The 26,671-nt window shown below is 36.8% G+C and overlaps 1 protein-coding gene across 1 annotated transcript in view; it reads left to right on the plus strand.

The window, feature by feature from the left end:
• The window catches only part of MAN1A2 (mannosidase alpha class 1A member 2), a 114,834-nt gene that overhangs the window by 19,233 nt on the left and 68,930 nt on the right, over nt 1-26,671 (plus strand). Inside the window, exons 3-5 of the mRNA XM_019730603.2 lie at nt 6,321-6,417; nt 16,743-16,861; nt 22,608-22,688. Coding sequence (XP_019586162.2) covers nt 6,321-6,417; nt 16,743-16,861; nt 22,608-22,688 — 297 coding nt within the window. The remainder of the gene's footprint in view (nt 1-6,320; nt 6,418-16,742; nt 16,862-22,607; nt 22,689-26,671) is intronic.

Consider the following 26,671-nt stretch of genomic DNA (forward strand, 5'->3'; position numbering starts at 1 on the left):
TATTGGACACTTAAAATTCTGATATAATGTTGTTTGGATGGTTACATCACTCACCCCTGCATACAGAGATCTTTTGATATTCAGCATTTCATAAATAATGTAGACTAGATCCATACATAATTTATCACTGAATAGAAATTTCTTAAGTGTTTAGTTCTAAGGGCCTCTGTTAGATAAAATGCATCTCCTCATAAACATGCTTCTGAAGAGTTAGCATTATATCTGCCATCTTTTCAGGCAGATGTCATGAAATCCCGTAACTACACAGCAGATTAAGAACACATTCCTTCCAGAGAGTCCCAGTGGGTTGAGGAATGCGGAGGAATCGTTCTCAGAATTCTTCAAATTTGTTTAGTCACAGAAGTCTTTTGATTTATTCTAGGAATTACTTGGAGGTAAAGAGAATACCAGCGGGGAGGGAAAAGTCTAGTGAATATTTCAGTTGAACTTTGTTAATTAGAACTCCTGCTAATTCCAGGTGGAGTTTGCATTTACACTGCCTGTGAAGAAGATTTCGGCAGGATGTAATAGCATCAACAGTATTTCACAGGCATTGTTTATCATAAAATCAGACAATGAGTTTAGTTCAAAGAGTCAAAAATCTATATGCATATATTCTAATAATGAATATGAAAGATTTAGCATGTACTTGAAACTTGGCCTTATGGATTATTGTAAGACTTTGACCTTGATGGAATCAAAGTAGAGCTGTACTCTGATTTTACCTCATCTCTGATGATTGTTTTATGCACAGACTGCTTAAGGCACTTTTTTTGGATAGTGTTGGAGAGACATCAGTAGACCTTTTTTTTTTTTTTTTTCAGATGCCTGACCTGGTTTTTTCAGATGTCATTCGAATTTACTGAAATACTTTCTCATGTACATAATAATTCAGATAGATTAACAGTGTATGTTTGGGGGACACAAAGGCTCAGTGATTTTCTAGAAGTACTCACAGAACTCAGCAAAGCTGTTGTACTCGTGCTTTCAGTTTATTACAGCGAAAGCTGCCGATTAAAATCAGTAATAGAGCAGGTGCATAGGACAGAGTGCAGGAGAGACAAGGTGCGGCCGTCTAGTTGTCCTCTCCCAGCAGAGGGACGCGGGCAGTGCTTAGCTCTCCCAACAATGACGCGTGGCAGTCAGGGTGCAGGAAGCCTTGCCAACCAGGGAAGTTCAGCCGTGCCTTGCTGTCCAGTGTTGGTTGTGTAGGTTTGGGGGAGCGTAGTTCTCCAGCCCCTCCAGAGGCCAGGCTGATACTATGTGGCCCGAGGCCATAAATCATATTGTTAGCATAAACTATCTGACCTGGCCCAAGGCCTCAAGTAAACAAAGATACTGTTAACAGGCAGGGTAATAAAGCTTTAAAGGTTATTTTCCAGGAGTTCAGCACAGCCCAGACCTTTCTTTGGGATGCGCAGGGTTTGAATAACCCAGACCTGCTGAAGTAATCCATAGTATCCGATGTTCTTATAAATCAACACAAAACACGTGAAAGACCCCTGTGTATGCGCCTGTACCCATTATGGCTACTGATGTAGCGAGCAGAGAAAGTTGAAATCTAAGCTTGCGGGGGAAGAAGCTAACTAGCCGTAATGTGTTGTGAACTGCAGAATACCTGAAAGTTTCAGGCATTAGAAACCATTTCAAGAATTAGACAGCATTTGCCTCTGAAGGCAGGGGTGTAAAATAGAGCTGGAAAAAGATTATTTGGAAGTTTTAAAAGGAGCTCTTAACCACTAGTTCCCCAGTTCTCATGCCAGTGCATCCTAGCTACCATCTTCCCTTTCCCAACAGAAGACCAAAGTTAACCTTCTGGAGGGATGGATTAGAGAAGATGGGAATTTTGAGAATGCCACAGGTGTGGCTAAGGGAAAAGTGCAGAGGTCTGAAAAATGAGGGAGGAGGAGTAGAGAAAATTAAGTGAAAAATGAGTTCCGAATATTGAGACCACTTTTTCCTGCCTAGTTCTCAGAATTCTGGCAGCCAGGTTTATATTCAGTAAGCTGGAGAATGGAGGCCTTCTCTCTGGGGAGACGGGCCCAAGAGAAAAGACCTACTGTTCCTCAGCGAAACACCCCTGGGTTTCACCTCATGTCCCTAAGATGAGGCTCAATCAAAAAGCCTTGCTCATTCACTGACCGCCTTTGATTGTCTCCAGCGCTTCACTCTTATATGAACAGTAAACCAAAGATCACCAGACATTTAAGGAAAGTTTTTCACGTGAGAGAACAAAACAGATGGAAGAAAGGAATTCAGAGGATACAGAAACAATACAGGGAGCAGAAAAAGTGTCAGAAAAGAATTCACATCATTAGAGTGACAAAAAAATTGAATTCATAAAATGAGAACACTTAAGTTATAAAAAGGAGCATTTACAAAATAAAACAAATAAAATCATAATATCAATCCAGAACATCTAAGAAATGATCAGATAGGTATTTTAGAAGAGAACAGAGAAAATAGATGCGAAGAAGTCAAAGAAACAATTCAAAGAAAATTGGATAAAACTTAAAGGGTCTGAGTTGCCAGATTGAAAGGATCTGCCGGGAATCCAACAGAATGAGCAAAAGAAAGGCTCCTGAAATTTTAGAAAAATAGGCATAAGAAACAGATCTTCAGACAGACAAACACAATCAAGCAGACAAACAAAACCAGATCCTAAAAGTTTACAGAGAAGAAAAAAGGTTCCAACCAAAAGATTGGGATTGTATATAATGGCTCAACAATAATATTGGAAACTGGAAGTGGAGCAAACGCTTAGCATTATATATCCAGTCAAATAATGAAATCTGAAGGTAAAGCTATTTTTAGGCATCTTCTCAGGTTACTCCTGGAAAATATGCTTCAGCACAAAAAATAGGAAAAGAAGGGATTTTGGAAACAAGGTATCTGTCCCTAGGGAGAAAAAGGAAGGGGAGTCTTGGGATTGTGAGTAAGGGAATCTGTAGGATGACAGCTGTGCTTCAGATGGAGAGAACAGAAGTCCAGATTCCAGGAGGAGCATAGAGAGCTTCAGGAAGGCTGGAGCAGAGACAGCAGTGGAACTGACAGTAGATCCCATGTGTTTGATGATATTGAGACACGTTGTGAAACTCATAATTCAGAAGTAAATTCACAATTGTTACATTAAAAACTAAGAAAACCCAAACCCTCACATCAGTGGTTAACAGCAGGGTAAACAAAAATGGTACAAAGTAATGTAATAATTATAAGAAAAACATGTCAACTATGTTGGGAGAGTGAGTCAGGGAAATGTATGTGGGGAGGGGTTGGTAGTGGCAGAAGAGCGCCTAATTATCTTAACTACTGCAGAATAGAGTAAATCTCTCAAATGTAAAAATAATCATGAAATAGCACTATAAACTACATTGAGAAATATAGTGGTAAATAGAAAAAAACAGTTGAAAGAGTTTAAGTAATTGTCTCAGGAGAGTGGGCATTACCAGAGGGGAAGATATGGCAGGTTATTAGATTTTTAAAGTATTCAACTTTATTGAGACATAATTTATATACAATAAAATATACCTGTTTTAACAGTGCAGCTTGATGGGTTTGGACAGATGTGTGCACCTGTGTAATAACAGTTACTATCAAGATGTGAATATGTCCGTCATCTCAAAATGGTTTTCTTGGGTCCCTCTTTGGTCCGTCCACCTGATTCCCTGGTCCCAGGCAGCCACCGATTTTCTTTTAGTAATTAAGGATTAGATTTGTCTTTTCTAGAGTTTCAATCCAATGGAATAATAAAGTGTGTGATATTTTGTTGTTGGGCTTTTGCTTTGCATACTAGTTTTGAGGTTCATCTGTGCAGATTGCACATAAAGTTATTTTTTTTTCTTAACAGCATTGCATTTTGTATGGATATACCGTGATTTGTTTTCTTCAGTCATCTGTTGTATATTTGTTCAACATTTGTTCCAGTTTTTGGCTGTTATGAATAAAGTCGCTATGTACATTTGTGTACAAGTCTGTGTGTGGGTACACGTTTTAGTTTTAGTTTTGACACTTTAGTCTGTGATCTGTTGTGAGTTATTTTTTTGTTTATTGTGTGAAGTAAGAGCCGTGCTTCATTGTTTTCCCCATAGAGCTCTCTAGTTGTTTCAGCACCATTTGTTGAAAGGATTATCGTTTCCCAATTGAATTACTTTGGCACTTCTGTTCAGAATCGATTGACAGAATCAGTAGATGTTGAGTCTCTTTCTGGACTCATCTGTTGCATTAATCTACCTGCCTGCCCTTATGCCGTTAGGACTCTGTATTGGTTCCTTTAACTTATAGTAAAGTTTTTAAATCAGTTAAGTCCTCCAGCTTTGTTCTTTTGAAAAATTATCATAGCTGTTCTAGGTCCTTTGTCTTTCTAGAATTAGCTTTTCTGCGAAAATAAAAGGTTACTGGATTTTACTGAATCTGTAGATGAATTTGGAAGAATTGTCGTCTTTAGCAGTAGTCTTCCAAGAGCATGTGATATCTTTCCACTTATTTAGGTTTTTAATTTTTCTCAGCAGTGTTTTGTAGTTCTCAGTAAATATGTCTTATACACATTCTGTTATATTTATTCTTAAGCATTTTGTGTTTTTGGATGCTATCATAAATGGAATTGTTTTTAGACTTCCATTTCTGTTTTTTATTGCTAGCATATGCAAATATATTTGATTTTAGTTTGCTGAACTTGTCTCCCATTATTTTACTGAAGTTATATATTAGTTCTAGTGACTTTTGTTTTTTTAGATTGCTTAGGATTTTCTTTATATAGAGTCATGTCCTCTGTGAATAGAGATACTTTTTCCTTTTTGATTTGTATGCCTTTAATTCTTTTTCTTCTCCTTGCACTGTTGAAAAGAAGTGGTGAGAACGGACATACTTACCTTGTTCTCAGCTTTAGGGTTAAGCGTTTAGCCTGTTCCCATTAAGTGTGTTGTTAGCAGTAGGTGTTTGAAGGGTGCCCTTTATCAGGTTGAGGACTTTTCCTTGTAGTTGTGGTTCACTGAACGTTTTTATCATGACTGGGCGTTAAATTCTGTCAAATGTCTACATCTATAAAGGTTATTGGATGATGTTTTTCCTTTTCGTCTGTTGACACGATAAATTACATTGATTAGTTTTTGAATGTTAAATCAGTCTCACATTCCTGGGTTAAACTGCACTGGGTCATGGTGTCCTTATATATTGATGATTTTTGTAAAGTAATTTTACGTCTTTGTTTTTTGAGATATACTGGATTTTAGTTTCCTTATAATGTCTTTGCCTGGCTTTGGTGTCTGAGTAATGTTGCAGAAAAACAAGTTGAGAAACATTTTAATAAATAGTGTACTGTTAAATGAATAGATTTTTGATACTCCACAGTCTACTATTAAATAATTCAACTGATATATAATTAAATACTCTGCTATTGTGTTCCTTAGACTCCTTGGGTTGTAAGAGACTCAGTTCAAACTAATTGATATAAAAATATTTATTAGCGTAGTGACTAAACTAGGGCTTCAAGATTGGCTGAATCCAAGTCTGTAGATGTTATTGTCAATAATATGTATCTTTGTCTTTCTCTTTCCTTTCGTTATTTAATTTCTCCATGTTGGAAGAGAGTTAGCCCCCATGAACTTCAGGATTATATATTGCTTAGACCTTGAATTGCAAAATGAGAGTCCCTCTGTCTCCTAGTGTCTATAACAATATGCATAAAAGGACTTGATTGTCCCCACTTGAATCACTTGTATCCATTCACTTTGTCAGGGGTTGGGTGAAATCCAACCTGTGAGCCAAATTCTGCCTGCAGCCTGTTCTTTAAAAATGAAATGTAAACGGAGCAGGCATGCCCATGTGTTCATTGTCTAGGGCTGCTTTTGTGCCGCAACAGCAGAGCTAAGGAGTTGCTGTAGAGACTGTATGGCCTGCAAAGCCTAATGTATTTACTTTAAAGTCTGAGTTTGCTGATCTTTGGTCTGAGAGTGAGGGGTTCTCTAGCCAGGCTGTGTTAATTGGTTGTGAAATCAGAGCTCCTTGATTGACAGCTCCGTCATAATCACAGTGAGGGAAGGGGGTCTGTTCCCTAAAGGACTGGCAGTTCCTAAAAGGAAAGAATGCCAAGCAGACACCTTCCTCCCCAATAAAAACTTGTCTGTGACACCCAGTTTTTCCTTCTGTTGTGTAGACCCTGAGCTTAAACACTATTTCATGTGTGTTTTCACACTGATAAAAGTGTTAATAGAATAAGACACTAATGTATTAGATGTAGGAGAATGTGTAAGGATATAGTGATAGAATTCCTAAATTACAGTGTGAATAATGTAACTTGATGGATTATAATTTTTCTTTCTCAGATGATGAAACATGCTTGGGATAATTATAGGATATATGGATGGGGACATAATGAACTCAGACCTATTGCAAAGAAAGGACACTCCACTAATATATTTGGTAAGTTTACTTTTTCTAATTACTATTTCCATTTTTAAAACAGGATTTAACTTTTTAAATGCATTCCAAAGCCTGAGTATTTCTATGGAATTATAATTTGAAGCAATGTGGTTTTTTTGTTTGTTTGTTTTTTTGTTATTTGTAAGTTTCAATCAAGATTGGTTATGGTTGCTTTGGAATACACAGATATGTGGTAGATTTTCTGTTTACATACAGATGCTTCAGTCATTTAGTCATTTTCTTCTTTAATACTGGAAAGTTAGGTACCTATTTGTAATTCTAATTCTTTTTCCTCAACACAATACCAGTCCTGATACTCACATATTATAGAGGGCGAGGGGAAGGAAAGGGAAGGCCAGTAGTGCAGCGTACAAGCATGTCTTGGAGATACTGCAGGTACAATTCCAGAACACCAAATCAAGTGAATATAGCAGTAAAGCAAGACACAAATTTATTGGTTTCCCAGTGCAAAGAAAAGTTACAGTTACCTGTAAATGCAGTCTATTAAGTGTGTGTAGCACTGTGTCTAAGAAAACAGTGTACATAATTGAAAACTACTTTATTGCTAAAAATTGCTAACCATCATCTGAGTCTTCAGCGAGTTGTAATTTTTTGCTAGTGAAGGGTTTTGCCTCAGTGTTGTTGGCTGCTGACTAATCGGGGTGGATGCTGAAGGTTGGGATGGCTGTGGCAAGTTGTTAAAATTAGACAACGGTGAAGTTTGATGCATCGATTGACTCTTCCTTTCATGAACGATTTTCTCTGTAGCACGCGATGCTGTTATTTATAGCATTTTACCCACAGTAGAAATGCTTTCAAAATTAGAGTCAATCCTCTTAAACGCTGCCTCTGTTTTACCAACTCAGTTTATGTAATATTTTAAATCCTTTGTTGTCATTTTAATAATCTTCACAGCATCTTTACCAGGAGGCGTCTCCATCTCAGAAAAGAACTCTCTTTGTTCACCATGAAAAGCGTCTCTTCATCTGTTCAAGTTTTGTCATGAGATTGCGATTCAGTCATCGTCAGGCTCCATTTCCAATTCTAGTTCTTTTGCTATTTCCACCACATCTGCAGTATTTCCTTCACTGAAATGCTGAACTCCATGAGGGTTGGAATCAACTTCTTCCCAACTCCTGTTATGGTGATATTTTGACCTCTTCCCATGAATCAAGAATGTTCTTAAAGGCATCTAGAACGGTGAATCCTTTCCAGAAGGGTTTCAGTTTGTTTTCCCCTTACCCATCAGAGGAATCACTGTCTATGCAGCTATGGCCTTTGGAAAGTTCTTAAATAGTAAGACTTGAAAGTCAAAATTACTCCTGATCCCTTGGCTGCAGAATGGATGTTGCGTTAGCAGCTCTGAAGACAACATTAATCTCGTTATGCGTCTCCGTCAGAGCTCTGGGTGACCAGGTGCATTGTCAGTGAGCAGTGATGTTTTGAAAGGAATCTTTTTTTCTGAGCAGTAGGTCTCAACAGTGGGGTTAAAACATTCAGTAAACCATGTTGTAAACAATGGCTGTCATCCAGGCTTTGTTCCATTTATAGAGCACAGACAGGAGATTTAGCATAATTCTTAAGGGCCCTAGGATTTTCAGAGTGGTCAGTGTGCACTGGCTGCAACTTAAAGTTACCAGCTGCATGAGCCCCTACCAAGAGAGTCAGCCTGGCCTTTGAAGCTTTGAAGCCCGGCATTGACTGCTCCTCTCTAGCTGTGAAAGTCCCAGACGGCACCTTCCCGTGTGAGGCTGTTTTATCCAGATTGAGTATCTGTTGTCTAGTGTCGCCATGTTATTATCTTAGCTGGACCTTCTGGGTAACTTGCTGCAGCTTCTCCGTCAGCACTTGTGCTTCACCTCGTACTTCCACCGTGTTTCCCCAAAATTAAGACCTGGCCGGACAGTCAGTTCTAATGCATCTTTTGGAGCAAAAATTAATGTAAGACTGATGAAAGCAAAAATTAATATAAGACTCGGTCAGTCTTACATTAATTTTTGCTCCAAAAGACGCTTTACAGCTGATTGTCTGGCTAGCTCTTATTTTTGGGGAAACACGGTATGTTGTGGAGACGGTTTCTTTCCTTAAACCTCATGAACCGACCTCTGGTAGCTTCAAACTTATCTTCTGCAGCTTCCTCACCTCTCTCAGCCTTCATAGAATTGAAGACAGTTAGGGCCTTGCTCTGGATTAGGCTTTGGCTTAAGGGAAATGTAGCTGGTTTGATCTATCCAGACCACTAAAACTTTCTTCATATCAGTGAAACAATGCTTTCTTATTCTTATTGCAGTGCTTTTAATTTCCTTCAAGGACTTTTTCTTTGTATTCTCAACTTGACTAACTGGCTCAAGAGGTCAAGCTTTTGGCTTATCTTGGCTTTCATTATGCCTTCCTCACTAAGCTTTTGATTTAAAATGAGAGACATGTGACTCTTCCTTTCACTCGAACACTTGGAGGCCATTGTAAGGTTATTAATTGGCCTCATTTCAATAAGGACTAGGGAGGCTGAGGAGCGGGAGAGACAGCACTGGCCTGTCAGTAGAGCAGTCAGAACACACACATTTACTGGTTAAGGGCTCTGTCTTACATGGGTGCAGTTTGTGAGACCCTGAAACAATTACAATAGTGACATCAAAAATAACATCACAGATAACGAGAACAGATAAAATAATAATTTAAAAATTTGAAAGAATTGCCAGAATGTGACACAGAGACACGAAATGAGCAAATGCTGTTGGAAACATGATGCCAATAGACTTGCCTGACACAGGGTTGCTACAAACCTTCATTTTGTACAAAATGCAGTATCTGTGAAGCACGGTAAAGTGAGCGCAATAAAACGAGGTATGTCTGTATATAAAATAAAATGAACATGGCCAAGGTGGTTTGTTTGGTAAATTTCGTGGGTTATGTTGTACATTCACAGTTAGACGGGAAAAATTAACTACTATATGCATACGCAAGGAGGTCTGGGGATGAGCTGTGTTCGGCTTGAGTTCTCTCTAACTTTCCACCTCTCTTGAGTTCTGTCCACTTGTTAAACTTCTCAGTTTCAAAGCGTAAGTTAACTTACTTAATTATCTTAAGTAACAGCTTTTACTTAGACAAAGGATAAGTTTTGAGAATTATCAAGCTGTTCTTTACAGTCGTCACTTCTGCCCCCATTGAAATCCTTCTTGATGGCATGGATATCTCTTAGATACTGATGGATGAAGGCAAGAAAGTATTAATGGGGTAAGAGTACCCCATAAACCAGTGATATGCAACGCAGTTAACTTTACTAAGTATAACGTACCACCAGAGTAATCTAAATAACAGCATTTTTCTGGGAGTGTGAAATGATAGAAGAGTTTTTCTAATGCTATGATTTCTCTTATAATTTGTTTTTTGCTTGGTTGTTGTTTGTAAAAAAGACAATAACTGAAAAGATCATTTCTCCTGGGTCTGAAAGATGTTGGGATGGAGGAATAATGGAAAAACATTTTATAAATGTATATTATAATTAAAAATCTTTTTTTAATTAGAATGAGACACCAGAGATCTCCTGATATGACATTTAATTTAGCGGTGATCACTTAATGAAATAAAGTGTATTTCCTCAGCAGAGGTTACAGATAGGAAAGTTCCCCTTGCTTTGTGGATGCCAGTGTGAGACATTAGTGAAGTAAAAGCCATTATGTTTAATGGTTAATTAAAATTAGATCCTCTCTTCTAGTAAATATCCCTTTATAGTAAACTTAGTGGTAAACTATGAATCCTTTTAAAGGATTGGAGCATAAATGTGTACTGAAAATAAGAGTTGGATATTAATTTTCTACTTGTTTTTTTAAGAACACTTATTCTCAGAACATCTAGTGTGTTAACATTTATCAAATAGATCCTGGTCCTAGGCGAGGTAGTACATAAATAAATTGCTTCATTTAATCGTTGCAGTAACTTTGTGAGGAAAGATTGTTTGCTGAATTTAAATTTAGAAGATAAATAAGCTTTCATGTAACTTTAGAAACTTCATTTCTTAAAAGTCAATACCAGTCTTTTCTGTAAGTGAGCAAAAGCGCTGTTACTTTCTTAACTGAATGTAATTTTGTTAAAATCCTAATGGAGAAATTTTGACTTAATGTTTTTTCTTTTTAAAAATAATAGCTTTTTTTTTTTTTTTTTTTAAAGAATGAAAGGCAGTTTTAATTTTCGGTAATTCTGTCAGCCTTCTTCAGATGTAAGCTTCGTAGATCCCTGTTTGGTTAGGTTGGTAAATGATGACGGCCTGGGAGCTTCAGATTATTGTCAGGTGGGTTCTTGCCAGCTGGTCATCAGGAGCGCTTCATTTGATTTACTGGGTAGACTTAGACTTATTTGTGAGGTCATAGAAGTTAAAGGGGGTTAGAGTTGGAAAGGGAGATGGTACAAATGAGCCCATTCATTCTGAGTTAACTGGGTACAGAAGCAGGCTTTTCCCAGTGGTCCTCCATTTCACAGGGGTCATTATGCAAATGAATAACAATGAAATACATATTCTAATACAAAGTTTTACTTTCTTTGCTACCAATCTGACGTGAGGTCAGTTATTTGCTTTAGATTCTGTAATTTGGTTTGTGAATAAGACTATAGTTTCTTTTAGTCTTATAGTCATATACACGTTAATAGTAAAAACGTCAACGGAGTTTATGTAGTTTATGCTGCTGTGGACTGAATTGTGCCCCTCACAGATTCATATGTTGCAGCTCTCACCCCAATGTTACTGTACTTGGAGATAGAGCCTTTAGCAGGGAATTATGATTAAATGAAGTCCTAAGTGTGGGGCCCTAATCTCCTCGTCTTCAGAGACAGAGACACCAGAGTTCTCTCTCCCCTTGCACATGCACCAGGGAAAGCCATGTGAGGACACAGTGGGAAGGTGGACAAGAGGAAAGCCTTCACCAAAACCTGGAGCCTTGACCTTGGACTTCTAGTCTCCAGAACGACGAGAAAATAAATTTCCATTGTTTAAGCCTCCTAGTTCATGGTATTCTGTTACAGCAGCGTATGCCAGTGACTAAGCTCAGAGATTTATGTGAATTGAACGTATTTACTACTAGCAACCTTCTGAGGCACGTACTTATTATTGTTCCCATTTTACACGAGGAAATCGAAGCACAGTTAGTGTCAACTAACGTCCCCAAGGTCACACAGTAAACAAGGGAGCCAGGATTTGAATCCAAGCATTCTAGTGTCACGATCTATGCTTCTAACCACTATGCTGTACTGCTTCAGAAATCCTTCAAGATAGAAAAAAATTAGTATCAGCACACAGGAAAAATCCATTCTGAGAAGAAAATTATAGTAAAATGGTAGACAAAGTGAAAATGCAACATGCAGAATTTTCAGTGGTCAAAATTAGGTGCTTATATATTATGTGGAAGGTGTTAGAGTTTGTGGAAAACAGCTTCAAAGATATCCTGTTCCTTTTTCTTAGTCTGATTATTAAACAGTTCTTTTATATGGCAACTGAAATTAGTGTTCCTCTGCCTTCTGTCTCGTCCTTGGCATCAGGGGATTCTTCATGTGCAGATAACAGAAAATCCATCTCAGAATGGCTAACCTGAAAAAGGAAATTTAATCAGTTCAGTGAAGTCCTGGAGTAGATCAAATTGCAGCTCAGCCTTTTTCTTTATCTCTTTCCTCTGTTTTTCTCTGTGTGTTGGTATCTTCAAGCTGGCTTCTCAGCAGGATGGCTGCAGCAGCTTGAAGCTTCCTAGCTCCACACCACCACTTCTGTAGAAAAGAGAGCACTTGCGTTTCTTAGAAATCATTGCAAGACCCATTGTTTCTTGCTGTCTCTAATTGGGTTTTCTGTACCCAGGAGGACGGGATGTATTTGTTTGGTTTTTGCCCAGTTAGGGCTCACCCCTGGAGCTGGTGAGTGGGGAGAAGGAAATGTTGCCAGATGTAAGTTAGCACTGATACTAATTTTTCCAACTGCAATTAGAGTGTGTGTACGCTGCCCCCCATTAGTCACTTAGCTATCTTGGTTATCAGATTGACTGTCGCAGTGCTTATATTCAGCTCACCCTTATTTTACTTAATAACGGCCCCAAAGCCATTCACGTAACTTTTATTACAGTATATTGTTATAACTGTTCTATTTTATTATTAGTTATTGCTGTTAATCTCTTACTATGCCTGGTTTGTAAATTAAACTATTATAGGTATGTATGTATAGCAAAAACAATGTATGTAGGGTTCAGTAGTATGGTTTCAGGCATCCACTAGGGGTCTTGGGACGTATCCCCCATGGATGGGGGAGGGGGAGACTATTGTACTCAATATTGTTGAAATGTCAGTTCTCTTGAAATTCATATTTAGATTTAAAGGAATCCCAATAAAATACATTTTGTATAAATGATAGGCTGACTCTAAAATCTATATGAAAATGTAAAGCATGTGCAATAGTCAGAATAATTTTTTTAAAAAGAAGAACAATGTTGTAAGATTTATATTACCTGATTTTAAGACTTACTGTAAAGCATGGTTTTAGCATAAGGACAGACACAGAGATCAGTAAAAAAGAATAGAAATAAAATTGCACATACATGGTTAATGGACTTTCAACAAAGGTGCTTAGGTAATTCAACGGGTAAAAGGATAGTCTGTCGTGTGAATTGTGCTGGATTAACTATATATTCGTTTAGAAAAATGAATCCACATTTTTCACAAAAATTAACTTGAAATGGACCATAGATTTAAACATAAAAGCTAAAATGATAAAACTTCCAGTAGAAAGCATTTGAGAAATCTTGGTGACCTTGAAGTAAGCAAAGAAATTTTAGAATACAAAAAGAATAAACCATAAAAGAAAAAAGATGGATAAATTGTACTTCATGAAAATTAAAAATGTCTGCTCTCCAAAAGACATTAAGAAAATAAAAAGTCAAGCCACAAGATTTGGAGGAAATATCTGTGATAATATGTATGTAAGGATGTATATCTAGTATATATAAATAATTCATATACCAAAGAAGGTATATGAATAGCCAATAAAGCACATCAGTTATCAGGGAAATTAAAATTCAAGCCACAGTGTAATATCCTCCAGACCCATTAGAATGACGAAAATTAAAAGACAAACAATACCATTATTGACAAGGATGGTAGAGCAACTAGAACTCTCAGACATTACTGTTGGAAGTATAAAATGGTACACTCTGGGGAGAAGTTTGTCAGTCACTCATAAAGTTAAACATAAACCATACAGCTCAGCAATTCTCCTAAATTTTTCTGTGATGCTCACGGTGAGAGCAGAACGCAGTTTTATTTTTCTTCCCAACTTAGATTTTTGCCTCAGTGGTATGCAGATTCATAAATTGAATCTTAAGCTCTATTTTCCTATGTTCTATAAAAGTTTATGTAGGAATTAATCATCCTTAAAATTAAAGTAGGATTTATTCCATGAAACTTCCAGAGCATGGTACTTTTATAGTGGGTGTTCTTTGAGAACTCTATTTCCTGTTCCTTGGTCTGTTTGTTTAGATCTTCTGTTTCTTTTTTCATAAGTCAAAATAATATATATATTTTCTTACAAAATCATCAATTCCACTCATTTTTTCAAATTTATTGGGACGATATGACTAAAATAGGCTTTTTATCATCTTCTTAATTTCCTCTGCATCTGTTTGTTGAGGCAGTCTCATTTCTTATTATGTACTTGTGTATTCCCTTGACTGGTTTTTAAAAATTGGTTAGTGGTAGATTCATGTATAATTATTTTCATGGAATTATCTTTTGAATTTATTATTTTGACAGTTTTTTTTATTAATTTCTGATCCATTAATTTCTGCCTTTAGCTTTTCTGGTTTTCTAGTTTGTTGGTCTAGTTTATCATTTTTTTTCTTCTTAGTAGAATATTGTGAATTCAATTATTTTCATTTGTTCTTATTAAATACTGTTAAAAAATCAAGTTATGTTTTTCTCTGAGAACTGCTTTTATTGATTTGTGTTCTCATAATAAATTTTTATTAATGTTTTATACATTCTGCAATATCATGTTTTACTTCTTTTTTGATCCAAGGGTAGTTTTAGACCTTTTAATTGTTTTCAGTTGAAATCTTGAGTCATCTAGGTAAACAGTCATAGTGATAGCCAGTAATTCCAATTTTGCCTGTCTCTGCCATGGGCTGTTTATGTTTAGCCCATGGCAGAGACCTCTTCTTGAGGAACTAACCAGAATTGGTACAGAATAGGCTTGTCAGGCCTTTTTCCATTTCAGAGTAGGCGGCACCTTAGAGGAATTTGCACTTACAAGACGATATAATAACTAGAGAACTGAGGAGCATAACTACCTATAAACTTTGAAATGAGAATAAAAACTGGCACTCTTAAGGATTTAAAATAAACATGATAAAAATTTTGTATGAAATACTAAAGTAAAAAGATACGTATTAGGGCGGCCAGTTGGCTCCGTGGTTAGAGCGCACTGCTCATAACACCAAGGTCGCCAGTTTGACTCTCACTTGGGCCAGTGAGCTGCACCCTCCACAACTAGAGTGAAAACAATGGCTTGACTTGGAGCTGAGCTGCGCCCTCCACAACTAGATTGGAAAAACAAACAACGACTTGACTTAGAGCTGATGGGTACTGGAAAAACACACTGTTCCTCAATATTCCCCAATTAAAAAATAAATAAATATATATATATGTATTTAAGTGATTATCCAAGACATAGGCTATATAGGTGATTCAACGGCTTGATAAAGTTTTTGTTACTCTAAAAAAGCTGAGGAAAAAGGAAAGTATGTCTGTAATAGCGCAGAACAAACATTCTAGTTAATATCAACATGAAGAGAACTGAGTGAGTAGAAGACCAAAGACTTTATGAGCGCGTGCTGGAGTACTTGTTAGTGGGAAGATATGCTTATTGATAAGTTGAATAAGTTACTAGGAGCACGTGGACAAGAAAATGTGACATAAGTTAAGGACAGCCATTATAAGAACAAGTTTGTGTAGTTTTAAACCATCAGAAGAAAACAATTTATCCAGTAGAGAACGGAGTGGAAGAATAAAGGAAAGAAAAGAAAGAATAGTAGCTAAGTAATGTTGAATGCTAACTCCTAAACTATCACCAAGATAACTTGTGGGTAAGACAAAGCTGAGTTTAATGCTTACGGTGGTAAATAAGGCAGACCACTACCTCCCCAGAGCCCTAATAGCTTGTCACACGGGGAAGGAAAAAATTGAGATAATTATTGAGATTTAAAATCTGGTTTAAGATGGGCTTTTCAATTGGAGGATGCTTGGTTATGACTGGATAAGGATCATGATATAATAGTTTAGGGTTCATAAGCGGAGCATTTAGAGGCAAAGAGTTCTGCGTTTTGGGGTGTGAGACATCATTTGTTACTTTCTGTTGAAGAGTTGATGAGTCTTTCAGGAAGTTCTAGAGAGAACAATAATATTATCTTGCAACTTTTATCATTCTGAGCAAGAGACTCCTAGAGCAGAAACTCTTGCTGAAGACAGTCTAACAGTAAGTCATGTTAATGTAGATAGTAAAAGAAGCTGTGTGGGTGCTTTGCATTCTCAGAAGAGAGAAATAATAATTGCCCTCCTGGGGTTGATTACTACACTATCAGGTTTGCTATTATTTTATTCAGGAGTTTTACAGTTGCGTTAATTGGTAAGATTGGCCTGTTTTCTTGTCATGTGTTGACAGTATCTAGTTTTGGTATCAGCTAGCGTTGTTGAATTAGTTCCTTCCTCACTGAAACATTTCCTATAAGATCAAGATTATCTCTGTGCTCAAGATGGTAGATCTTTTTGTTTTGATTTTCTCTACTCATGTTTTGTTTCATGGCTTCCTCTTTCAGTATGATCAACCTGCTTTTTGATTGCTAAGTATTATTAAAGTCTGTTCTATTATGGTTATCTAGCCTTGTTGTCCTTCCATTATTTTTTTTAAGTATACTTTTTGTCCTTCCTATGAATTTGCCCTAGAAGAGCATGGCTGTCTTATGACAGCTTGTTGTCTTGAACCAGCTTCCCCATTTCTTGAATTAATCCTTTTTTTAAACCTATCTCAGTTAAGTAAATAGATATTTCATATTATGATGAAGAAAATTAAGGAGAATCATAATTTTAGTCTTTCTTTATCTTCCTATTACTTGTCAGTGTGTCATCTTTAGGAAAATATGTTAAACAATGTATATTACCTATTCTTATGGAAAAGCGAACCATGTTGGATATTCTGTTTAGTCCTGATACTCCTACCTTGATTTACTTTCTATATATACGGTCATAACAGACCTTATATGACTGGCATCTTTTTAATGACAATTTTTCCCCTCCAAATACAGGAAGTTCACAAATGGGTGCTACCATAGTGGATGCTCTGGATACCCTTTATATCATGGGACTTCACGACGAATTCCGAGATGGGCAAAAATGGATTAAAGACAACCTTGATTTCAGTGTGGTGAGTACACAACCGATCATTGCTTTGACTGACTATGAAAAGAGAGAGTCTAAGCAGAATGGATTTAAGCGTTATATTAGTAGTTTAAGGAAATCCTAAGTCCCTTTCTTTTGGGATTATCAGTTGTTACTTAATTTTTGCATAAAATACACTCTTTCTTACCATGTGCCTTTTACTTTTCTTGCCCTTATCATTTGAGGCAATGTGGTAAGACAGTAGTTAGGGGGAAAAACACTCTGAACTGGAACTATCAGTAAAGCATAAACTACTTTATAAATAATAAGTGCTTCATTATTTTTTTAAAGGTTTAATGATTTGGCCCAGCTTTGATGAGACGTCCCAGTCAGGCCTAGGCCCGTCTTGCCAGCACTTGGGCACAGTTGTTTAGCGGTGCTGCTTAGGTTTGAAGCCCAGCACAGCTACCTTCTAGCCGTGTGCCTTGGGAAAGGGCCTTGTTCTTTCCCAACCTGTCATAAAAATGCTATCCCATTGCAATATTGTGAGGATTATTTGAGGCCATCTGGTACATGTAAAGAGCTCAGTAAATGGTAGCCATTATTTTCCTGATTACCCGTCTTCACCTAAAAGATGTGTGGACTGTTTTGTCATCTTCATCATCATCTTTGATGATATTTGTGCTTCCTGTTCCTTCTGCATGCTGTCAGAAGTCACTGCTTCTCTGTGTGTTTGATTCTTTGGCAGACTCTGCAAATTGTGATTTAAATCCATAATTATTTCTTCTCTGATGTCTTTCCTGATGCTAACTAGATAACAACTGATGACTTTCTTTCATATTATACTAACATTTCAGACACATTTCAATGAGAACAATTCTTACTGTCAATTAGGTTTAGGTTTGGCTGTGAGTGGCAGAAAACCTAATATAAAACAACCTAAACAAGACAGCTGTTTATTTCTCTTTCATCCAAATGAAATACAGAGAAAAGCAGTTTAGGGCAGGTTTGGGTAGCTTCTCGATTATTTAAGTACGTAAGGTCCTTTGTTTTGTTGCTCTGTCACCTTCAGTGTGTAGCTTCAGCCTCATGGTACAGGATGGGGCCTCAGGTAAGGTGGGTAAACCTGCCATTTGCAGAACAGAGGAGGGGTGACTGTTCTTTAAAAACACTTCTGGGGAGTTGGTCACCCCATTTTTGCTTGTATGCTGTTTACTGTTGAGTAGATCATCATAGGGCCCCGTCTTGTTGTAGAGGGGGGTTGACAAATGCAGTCTTTTTTTCCTGTTTGGCTGTGTAGCACTTACAGGTTGTACTTCCTGTATCTTCAGAAGGCCCTACTCCAGAGTCATGAAGATATATTACTGTGTTTAATTCTAAATGTTTGCTTTTGCATTTAGGTTTCTAATCCATGTGGAATTGATTTTTTTAAAATGTAGAGTGAGATAAGCATTATCAATCCTAGCACCATTTATTTCCCCACTATTTATACATGCTACATTAGTCATATTAGTCTATTCTTTTCTATTGGCTTTTTTTCTTTATCCCTACATTATTTTGAAACTGACTTAACTACAATATTTTTATAAGAAGCTTCATATCTATGTTTGAATCTTGATATCCCATCTTGTTCTACTAGGAAATTATCTTAATTCTCAGCTGTTTGTTCTTTTAAGCTCTGGAATATTATTGAAATTTTGATGAGGATTGCATTCAATTTATAAATTAATTTGGAGAGAATTGACATCTGTGCAGGCTCAAATACTCCTGTTCACTAATGTGGCAGCTCTGTTATGCCTAATAATTTGCTAGTATATCAGTGTATCAGTTGGCTCTATCAGGAACCAGAACTATACCGTTTATTTTAATGTTTAGAATTGTTAACCAAATAATGGGGAACTGAAAAGGCAAAAGGAGAACACCGTGGTATCACAAGAGGTGGTAACTATAGTAAACAGCTACCACGGCTGGGTCTGTGAGAACAATGTAAAGAGCTTGGGACGGTTAAAATACAGTGTCCTGGGATTCTGTTTCTGCTACCTTAGGAGCTCTTACATGGGTGCTCTCAGAGCCGGGCTCAGACCTCTGAGGACGGGCTCCCTAGCTAGTGCTGGTATCGCGAAGGGCTGCAGTGAAGTTGTTTTGGAGAATGTGTCTGTGGGGCAGGAGATCTGGAACCTGGAGCCACCTGCCACTGCCAGGGTGAAGAACCATGGCTGGTTTGACACTGTCAGGAGCTAGAAATAAATTGGAAGGAATAAGTCCCTTCTCCTTCCTCTAGCCTTGTATTGTCTTAGTAAACCTCCTATAGGCGTGGCCTGTGAGGCAGCCAGCTGGCAAATGAGAAATGCGTTTGCAGAGTTCCAATTCCGGTATACCAGAGTAGAGTATAGAAGGATGGATTTGAACCTGAGGAAAGATAGCTTAATAATCAGCACAGTCAGATGCTATCCCTTTGCTTTTAACCTTTCTGTGTCATATGTTTTAGCTGTTTATTATACATACGGTAGTATTTGGAGTTTTGTTATTTTTATCCAGTCTTGGAGTGTTTTAACTGTTAAGTTTGAAATATTTGCATTTATTATTATAACATATATTTGGTGTTGGGGCTTCCATCTTTTTTTTTTAAACTATATTATTATACTTTTCATTTGTGTTTATTTTCTGTCTTTATTTTGGATTAAATTACTTCATGTTTCTTTTTCCCTTTACGAGTTGGACATTTTTACTTTCCATTTCCATTCATTTTGGGGTTACCCTTAAAATTGTATATGTATTTTTATCAAAGTTTAAAATTAATCATTTTTGTTATCCTCCTTCTGAACACCATGATTTAGAATTCTTTAACTTAGTTAATCTTGCTCTTGTCTTATGTGTAATTATTGGTCCCAACTTGTATTTAAAACTTCCAAATAAAGGAATGAATAGTTTATTGAATGCTTCGTCTGTGACAGACACTGTTCTAGAATCCGTGGTTGCAGTAATGGACAAAACAGTTTTATGTCTTTCTCGAGTTTATACTCTAGTTTTGGGAGAAAAACAGTTGTTAACTTAAAAAGCCAAACATGAGAGGTAACAAATGTTTATTTGCGTTTTAAAAGAATGGCAATCTGGGGACATAGATTCAGGCAGAAACCCAGATTATGTCCTGATTAGGAGGTGAAGCAAGGGGTTTTATGAAAAAGGGAAGGGGAATAAGTACATGATTTAAAAGGAAGGAGTTTCTGTTGGTGCTAATAAGCCAAGTTACTCTCTAGCTGTACACTTGGTGGTGCTAATTCCAAAGAATGTCCTTAATTTTTCGTCCTTATAGTCAGGTTGTCTGCTTTTCTGTTAGCTTTACACACGGTTGTAAGATAATGGTGCTTTGGCCCAGTCCAAAGGTTATTTTTGCCCAGTTCAAATACTGCAAAGGTTTGAGGAGTAAGACATGCAAAGCAGTTCTTCTGGGATGGTGGTTCCAACGCCATTTTGAAATGGCTCCATTTATATAATTTTTCACACAGTAAACGAGTATTCCAAGTTATAGATAGTATGTCAGTTGGTGATAAGTTCTGTGGAGAATAAATAAAGAAGAGAAAGTAGGATTGGAGTAAGTAGTGGTGGGGGATTGCTATTTTACAGGGGGTGGCTATTGAAGCACTTATGATGCCACTTCTGAGAGGAGACGCAAGGGAAGCCGTGTGGATATAAGGCTCTCTCCTAATGGATAGTGTAGCTGAGTGTAGAATTAGAGGTTGATGATGCTTTGTCTTAACCTTTTAGAAGTACAGATCCATTGTCTTCCTGTGTATGTTGTGTTATTGAAAAGTCTGCTACCAGTCTAATTTTCCAAAAATAATCTGTCTTTTTTCCCCTTGTTTTAATATTTTCTCTTTTGCTTTGTTGTTCTGTAATTTCATTATTACGTGTCTATTCTTTAAAGGACTTAATGTATTATTGGCCTGAGGATTTATGTTTTCATCTATTTTGGAAGATTCTCATTCATTACTCCTTTGGATATTGTCTATCTCCCATTCTCTCCCTCTAGAACTTCTCTAGAATTTCTCTTCTGTCTCTCTTGTGAGGGAAGATATGAATTTTACACGTAAAGAATTATAATCAGATGATAACTGCTACTCAGGGAAATAACGCAGGGTGAGGGATATTAGTGATGAGGGATTATTTCACTATTTTATATCATGTGACCAGAAAAACTTTCTGATAAGGTGACATTTGTTTAGAGACCTTCAAGTAAAGTACAATGTAAAGATTGACACAGGAATGAATTGGGCAATTCTGGAGCAGCAAGTAGACCCATTTGGTAATAAAGTGAGTCAAAGGAATACTGGTTGGAGACGACATCAGAGGGCTTGTGGGGAATCTGATTATGTGGGGTGTTACCAGTCGTGTTACTCTGAGTATAGCCAGAAGTCATTGTAAGGATTTGCACAGAGTAGTATCCTAAACTGACGTGAGATTTAAAAGGCTCACTCTCGCCATAGGACGCTGAATAAATAGAGTGTAGGGAGGAGGGTAAAGATGAAATCAGGGAAGCTGTCTAGAAGATTATTGTTCTGGTGAGAGGCCCTCCCTCCCTCTTTCCCTTCCTCTCTACATTTAGTGACTGTCTACTGCAGCATGCTGTATGTTGGGAATATATGAAGTAATATAAAATGCTTCACTTTTGAGGATGGTGTGTGATAACAGTTATGTTATTAAAAAATTATACTGTATTGTAAAAATTCTATATTGAAGAAATATACTTTTGTTAGCAAATGATGTTCTGTCTATAAATGTTGGAAAGAATTCAAGGTAATATACATTCCCTTTTAATTTGTGTTTAAAAATTAATTATAAATGTTATCTTTATATTGGTCAATTATATATATTCTGTGGATTCTTTGGTCATGTTCTCGGCCATTTCTTTTCTTTCCATGTATTAGAATTTTTTTCCAGCAGTGTCTGTGTCCATATCTAAATACAAACATACAGACTCTGTGTAGTAAGGTTGTTAATATTGCTATATTTATGCCAAATTTCCTTCTGTTTGTTGTTTGCCCTTGAATTTTGTTCATAATGTTTTTCTTATGGGTAATTTGCATTTTGGGGAAATTCAAGTCTTTCTATTATCATTTGTTATCAATTGATTTTATGCTTAAAAAGTACCTGCTTTCTCAAGGACGTTTATATGTTGGCACATTTTCTACTTTTTTGCTGTGATTTTTTTTTCTATATTTCTAAATTATTTTGAGATATATATATATAAGAAATGAGTATCCAAATTAATTTTTTACTTCGGAGTCAATTTTGTCAACATTATTAATTGAATAATCCATCATCCTACCATTATTTTTGGTGTCTCTTTTAACGTTTATTAAGTTATATATACTAGCAAAAATATTTAAAATTCTTGAGGACAGAAGCAAGTGAAAATGGACATTATACTGTCGCGATTAGAACAAAGAAAGGGACCAGTAGAAAGAGTGCTAGTTCCAGAATTCAGGAAGTAGAGGCTTTCATGAGGAGAGACTAGTCAACAGGATCAGATATCTTGCTAATTTCACAATACGTAGGGTCCACGAAAATGGCCCCTTGTTTTTGGCAGTTGGGAAGCTGTGGTGATGGTAATGGAAGCGTTTCAGTAACATTTTACAGATGGGAGGTGAAATTGCAGTTGTATGAGAAATGAAGATTTAGAAGGTAGAAGAACCTTCTCCACAGGGTGTTTGCAAGAAACATGAAGTATTGAAAACATTCTTAAAACTATAAAGCTTCGTGTATATGTGAATATTTTCCATATGTTTTCACAGAATTCAGAAGTGTCTGTGTTTGAAGTCAACATTCGATTTATTGGAGGCCTGCTCGCAGCATATTACCTTTCAGGAGAGGAGGTGAGCAAAATCAAGTAATACATTGTTTTGGGGAAGGGCTTATAAATGGAATTTCATAAAACGCAAGGTTTCCCCGGCAGCATATCATTTTTCTTAATTGTCTAATATTGAACTATTGTTAAGGTTTGCTGAAAGAACTGGAGGCTTTGGGTAGGACTGTTCCTTCGGAATAATGATTTTTCCATTTTGAGAATCTCGGTGAAACATAAATTCATCACAGATCCCAGCTTTGTATACACCATGTCTCCTTTGCATTCCTTCTTTCGAGTTTTGCTGCTACAGTTAATGGCCTGGTCGAAACAAAGGGGTAGGGGGAATTTATAAGATCAGAATTAAGGAATGAAACAGGAGGAATGAATACGGATCCTCCTAAGACCAAAAATTAATTATTAAAATTGTCTGTTCGAGACTTGAATCCAGTTTGTTGCTATACATTAAAACAACTCTGAATTCTCCTTTCTGGAATTCTTGGTGTAATATACACAGACACGCTTCAGACCTACCATGCTGGGAAGGTGGATGTGGGAAATTCCTTTTCACTCCTCAGATGGGTGAAAGAATGGGGTTGGAGAGTGGGAGAAAGAGAAACTAAAGGACGGACGTTTAAGTCATTTCTATATCATTTTCTGAGCAGCTACTTCGCCCATATATTTAATTGGTTTGTTGGTCTAAATGATTGTAAGAGACCTTTGTAAGTTAAAAAAAATTCATCTTTTGTTATATGTGTTGTAAGATGGATTTCTATGTTGTCTTTAGTTTTTAGTTTTTGTGGTTAACCTTAAAGTAGTCATTTTTAGGATTTCTTTCTTTCTTTTTTTTTTTTTTTTACCTTTGTGCCTTCTAGATTTTGTTCCTTAGAAAGCTTTCCCCATGTCTGTGTTATCACAAAACAAAAATTCTCATTTTTCTTCTGGATTTTTATAATTTTACATGTTTATATTTAAATATTTCATCTATTTTTGTGTGCTTTTGTGTGTAAAGAGAGAGATTTTCATGCACTGTTTTTTATGTTTTTTTATAAGTAATATGTTTGAAGATACTGGTATTTAATATGTAATGTTAGATAAATAACATTAATTTGTAATTTTACTGTCAGACTTTATTATGTAACTTTATTATGCTTCCAACCTATCTTTCTAACTAGAACACTTCAATTCACATTTAATGAAATAAATGTCTTATGATCTGGCCAAGTATATTTCAAACTTCAGTGTGTATCAGAATCACATAGGATATATTTTTTTTTTTAAATGAAGATTCCAAGCCCTTCTCATAGGACTGTGAGTCAGCTGGTTTAGTGTGGAGACCATTATTTATGTCTTTTTTATCAAGACTCCTTGTTAAAGGTGATTTTGGAAATGCTGGTTCTATAAACTCTGACCTAGCTTATTTGAATAAAATCATTGTAAATTAATTGATGATAGCATTTTTAAAATGAGGTTTATTGTGTTGTTACTTACAACATAGAATAAAATGCACCCATTTTATTGTATACTTATGTGAGTTTTGACAGTGAATACAGTCTAGTAACCACCAGCACAGTCGAGACACAGAAGAATTCCATCATTCCCCAAAATACTGTTTTCCTACTGATGGTCACACCACCCTTACTGCCAAGCTCTGGTAGCTACTGATCTGTTTCTGTCCCTACAGTTAGGAATACTGGCTGCTTTGATGTAGGTAATTCATTTGAGGTTCATCCATGTGTTTAGTAGTTACTCTTTTTTACTGCTGTATAGTATTCTGTTGTTTATTTACTAATGGATATGTTTCTAGCTTTGGAAATTATGAACAAAGCTGCTATAAACACTTGCCTATAGATTTCTGTAAGACCGTAACTTTTAATTTCTGTTGGGTATAGTATACACCTAGAAGTGTATATTTAACTTTGAAAGAAACTACCAGACTCTTTTCCAGTATTTGCCTCCCATCATGACCAATACTTGGTACTGTGAGTTTCTTTAGTAATACTGTTTGGCGGTTCTAATAGCAGTGTACTAGTATCTCACTGTGGTTTTGTTTTGCTTTTACCTCGTGATAGAAATGAGGTTGAGTACCTCGTCCTGTGCTCATTGGACGTCATACGTGTTCTTTGGTGAATTGTCTGTTCACATCTTTTCGCATTAAAAATTTGTTTTGTTTGTTTCTTACGGCCACAGTGTGTGGATTTTTGTATATTCCAGACATAGGCCTTTAATAAACTATGTGTTTGCAAGTATTTTCTCCCTGTCTGGGCCTTGTCTTTTCAGTGACTTAACAGTATCTTTTGAAGAACTGAAGTTGTTACCTCTTGAAGAAGTGCAGTTTATTAGTTTTATTTTATATGGTTCATGCTTTTGGTGTTTTATTTAAGAAATGTTTGCCTAATCCAGAGTCCCAGAGATTTTCCTTCTAAACATATTATATGATTCCTTCTAAGAGTATTATAGTTTTACTTCATGTTTACTTTTTTCAATTTTATTGGGTAATTGTGTTTTTTTCCAGGACCCATCAGCTCCAAGTCAAGTTGTTGTCCTTCAGTCTAGTTGTGGAGGGTGCAGCTCAGCTCGAAGTCCAGTTGCCGTTTTCAGTCTAGTTGCAGGGGGCGCAGCCCACCATCCCATGCGGGAATCGAACTGGCAACTTTGTTGTTAAGAGCAGGTGCTCTAACCAACTGAGCTAACCAACTGCCCCTTCATTTTTATTTTTAAATTGATAATCTATTTTGAGTTAAATGCTGCATACAGTAGACCCTCCCTTAATCATGGTTTCAGTTTCCACAGTTTTAGTTACCTGTTGTCATCTGTGGTTTGAAAATATAAATGGAAAATTCCAGAAATAAAGGATTTATAAATGGTTTAATTGTGCACCATTCTAAATAACGGGATGAAACCTTGCACTGTCCACTCCATCCTGCCGGGGACGGGAATCACCCCTTTTTTCAGCATGTCCACACAACCCACCCATTAGTCACTTGGTAGCCCCCTCGGTTATCAGCTTGACCGTCGTGGTGTCACAGTGTTTGTGTTCAGGTGACCCTTATTTTACTTAATAATGGTCCCAAAGCATAACAGTAGTGAAGCTGGCAATTTGGATTCGCCAAAGAGAAACCTTAAAGTGCTTCCTTTAGGTGAAAAGGTGAAAGTTTGCTACTTAAGAAAGAAAATAAATCGTATGCTAAGGTTGCTAAGATCTACAGTAAAAATGAATCTTCTGTCTGTGCACTTGTGAAGAAGGAAAAAGAAATTTGTGCTAGTTTTGCTGCCAGACTTCAAAGTGCCAAAGTTACGGCCACAGTATGAGATAAGTGCTTAGTTAAGATGGAAAAAGCATTAGATTTGTGGGTGGAAAACATGAACAGAAAACATGTTCCATTGACAGCGATGTGTTGAACCAGAAAGCACTGAGCCTATACGAAGACATCAGCAAGGGGTCCCCTGAAATGAATGACACAGCCATTTACTGCAAGTAAAGGATGGTTACACAGATTCAGGAATAGGTTTGGCATTTTATCTCACATCAGTCACAGGAAGGAGGAGGAATACAGCACAGTAAGATATTTTGAGAGGAGAAAGAGATACACACCACATTCACAGAATTTTATTACAGTATATTGTTGTAATTGTTCTGTTTTATTAGTTATTGTTAGTCTCTTACTGTGTCTAATTTATAAGTTAAACTTTATCATAGATATATGTATATAGGAAAGACAGTATATATAGGGGTCGGTACCGTCCGCGGTTTCAGGCGTCCACGGTAGTCTTGGAACGTCTCCCCTGGGGATAAGGGAGGCCCGCTGTGTGCTCTGAGGGATGGTTGGAGCTTCATTCCTTTCCAGATAGACATCCAAAAGTTCTAGCACCATTTGTTGAGAAGACTACGCTTTCTCTATTTCAATGACTTTGCATCTTTCTTGAGATCAGTTGACCATGTATGTGTGAGGAGTCCACTTCCAGACTCTCTGTTCTGTCGATCTGTGTCTGTCCTTTTGCCATTACGACACT

This window comes from Rhinolophus sinicus, linkage group LG14 (assembly GCF_036562045.2).
Source record: "Rhinolophus sinicus isolate RSC01 linkage group LG14, ASM3656204v1, whole genome shotgun sequence".
Taxonomy (NCBI): domain Eukaryota; kingdom Metazoa; phylum Chordata; class Mammalia; order Chiroptera; family Rhinolophidae; genus Rhinolophus; species Rhinolophus sinicus.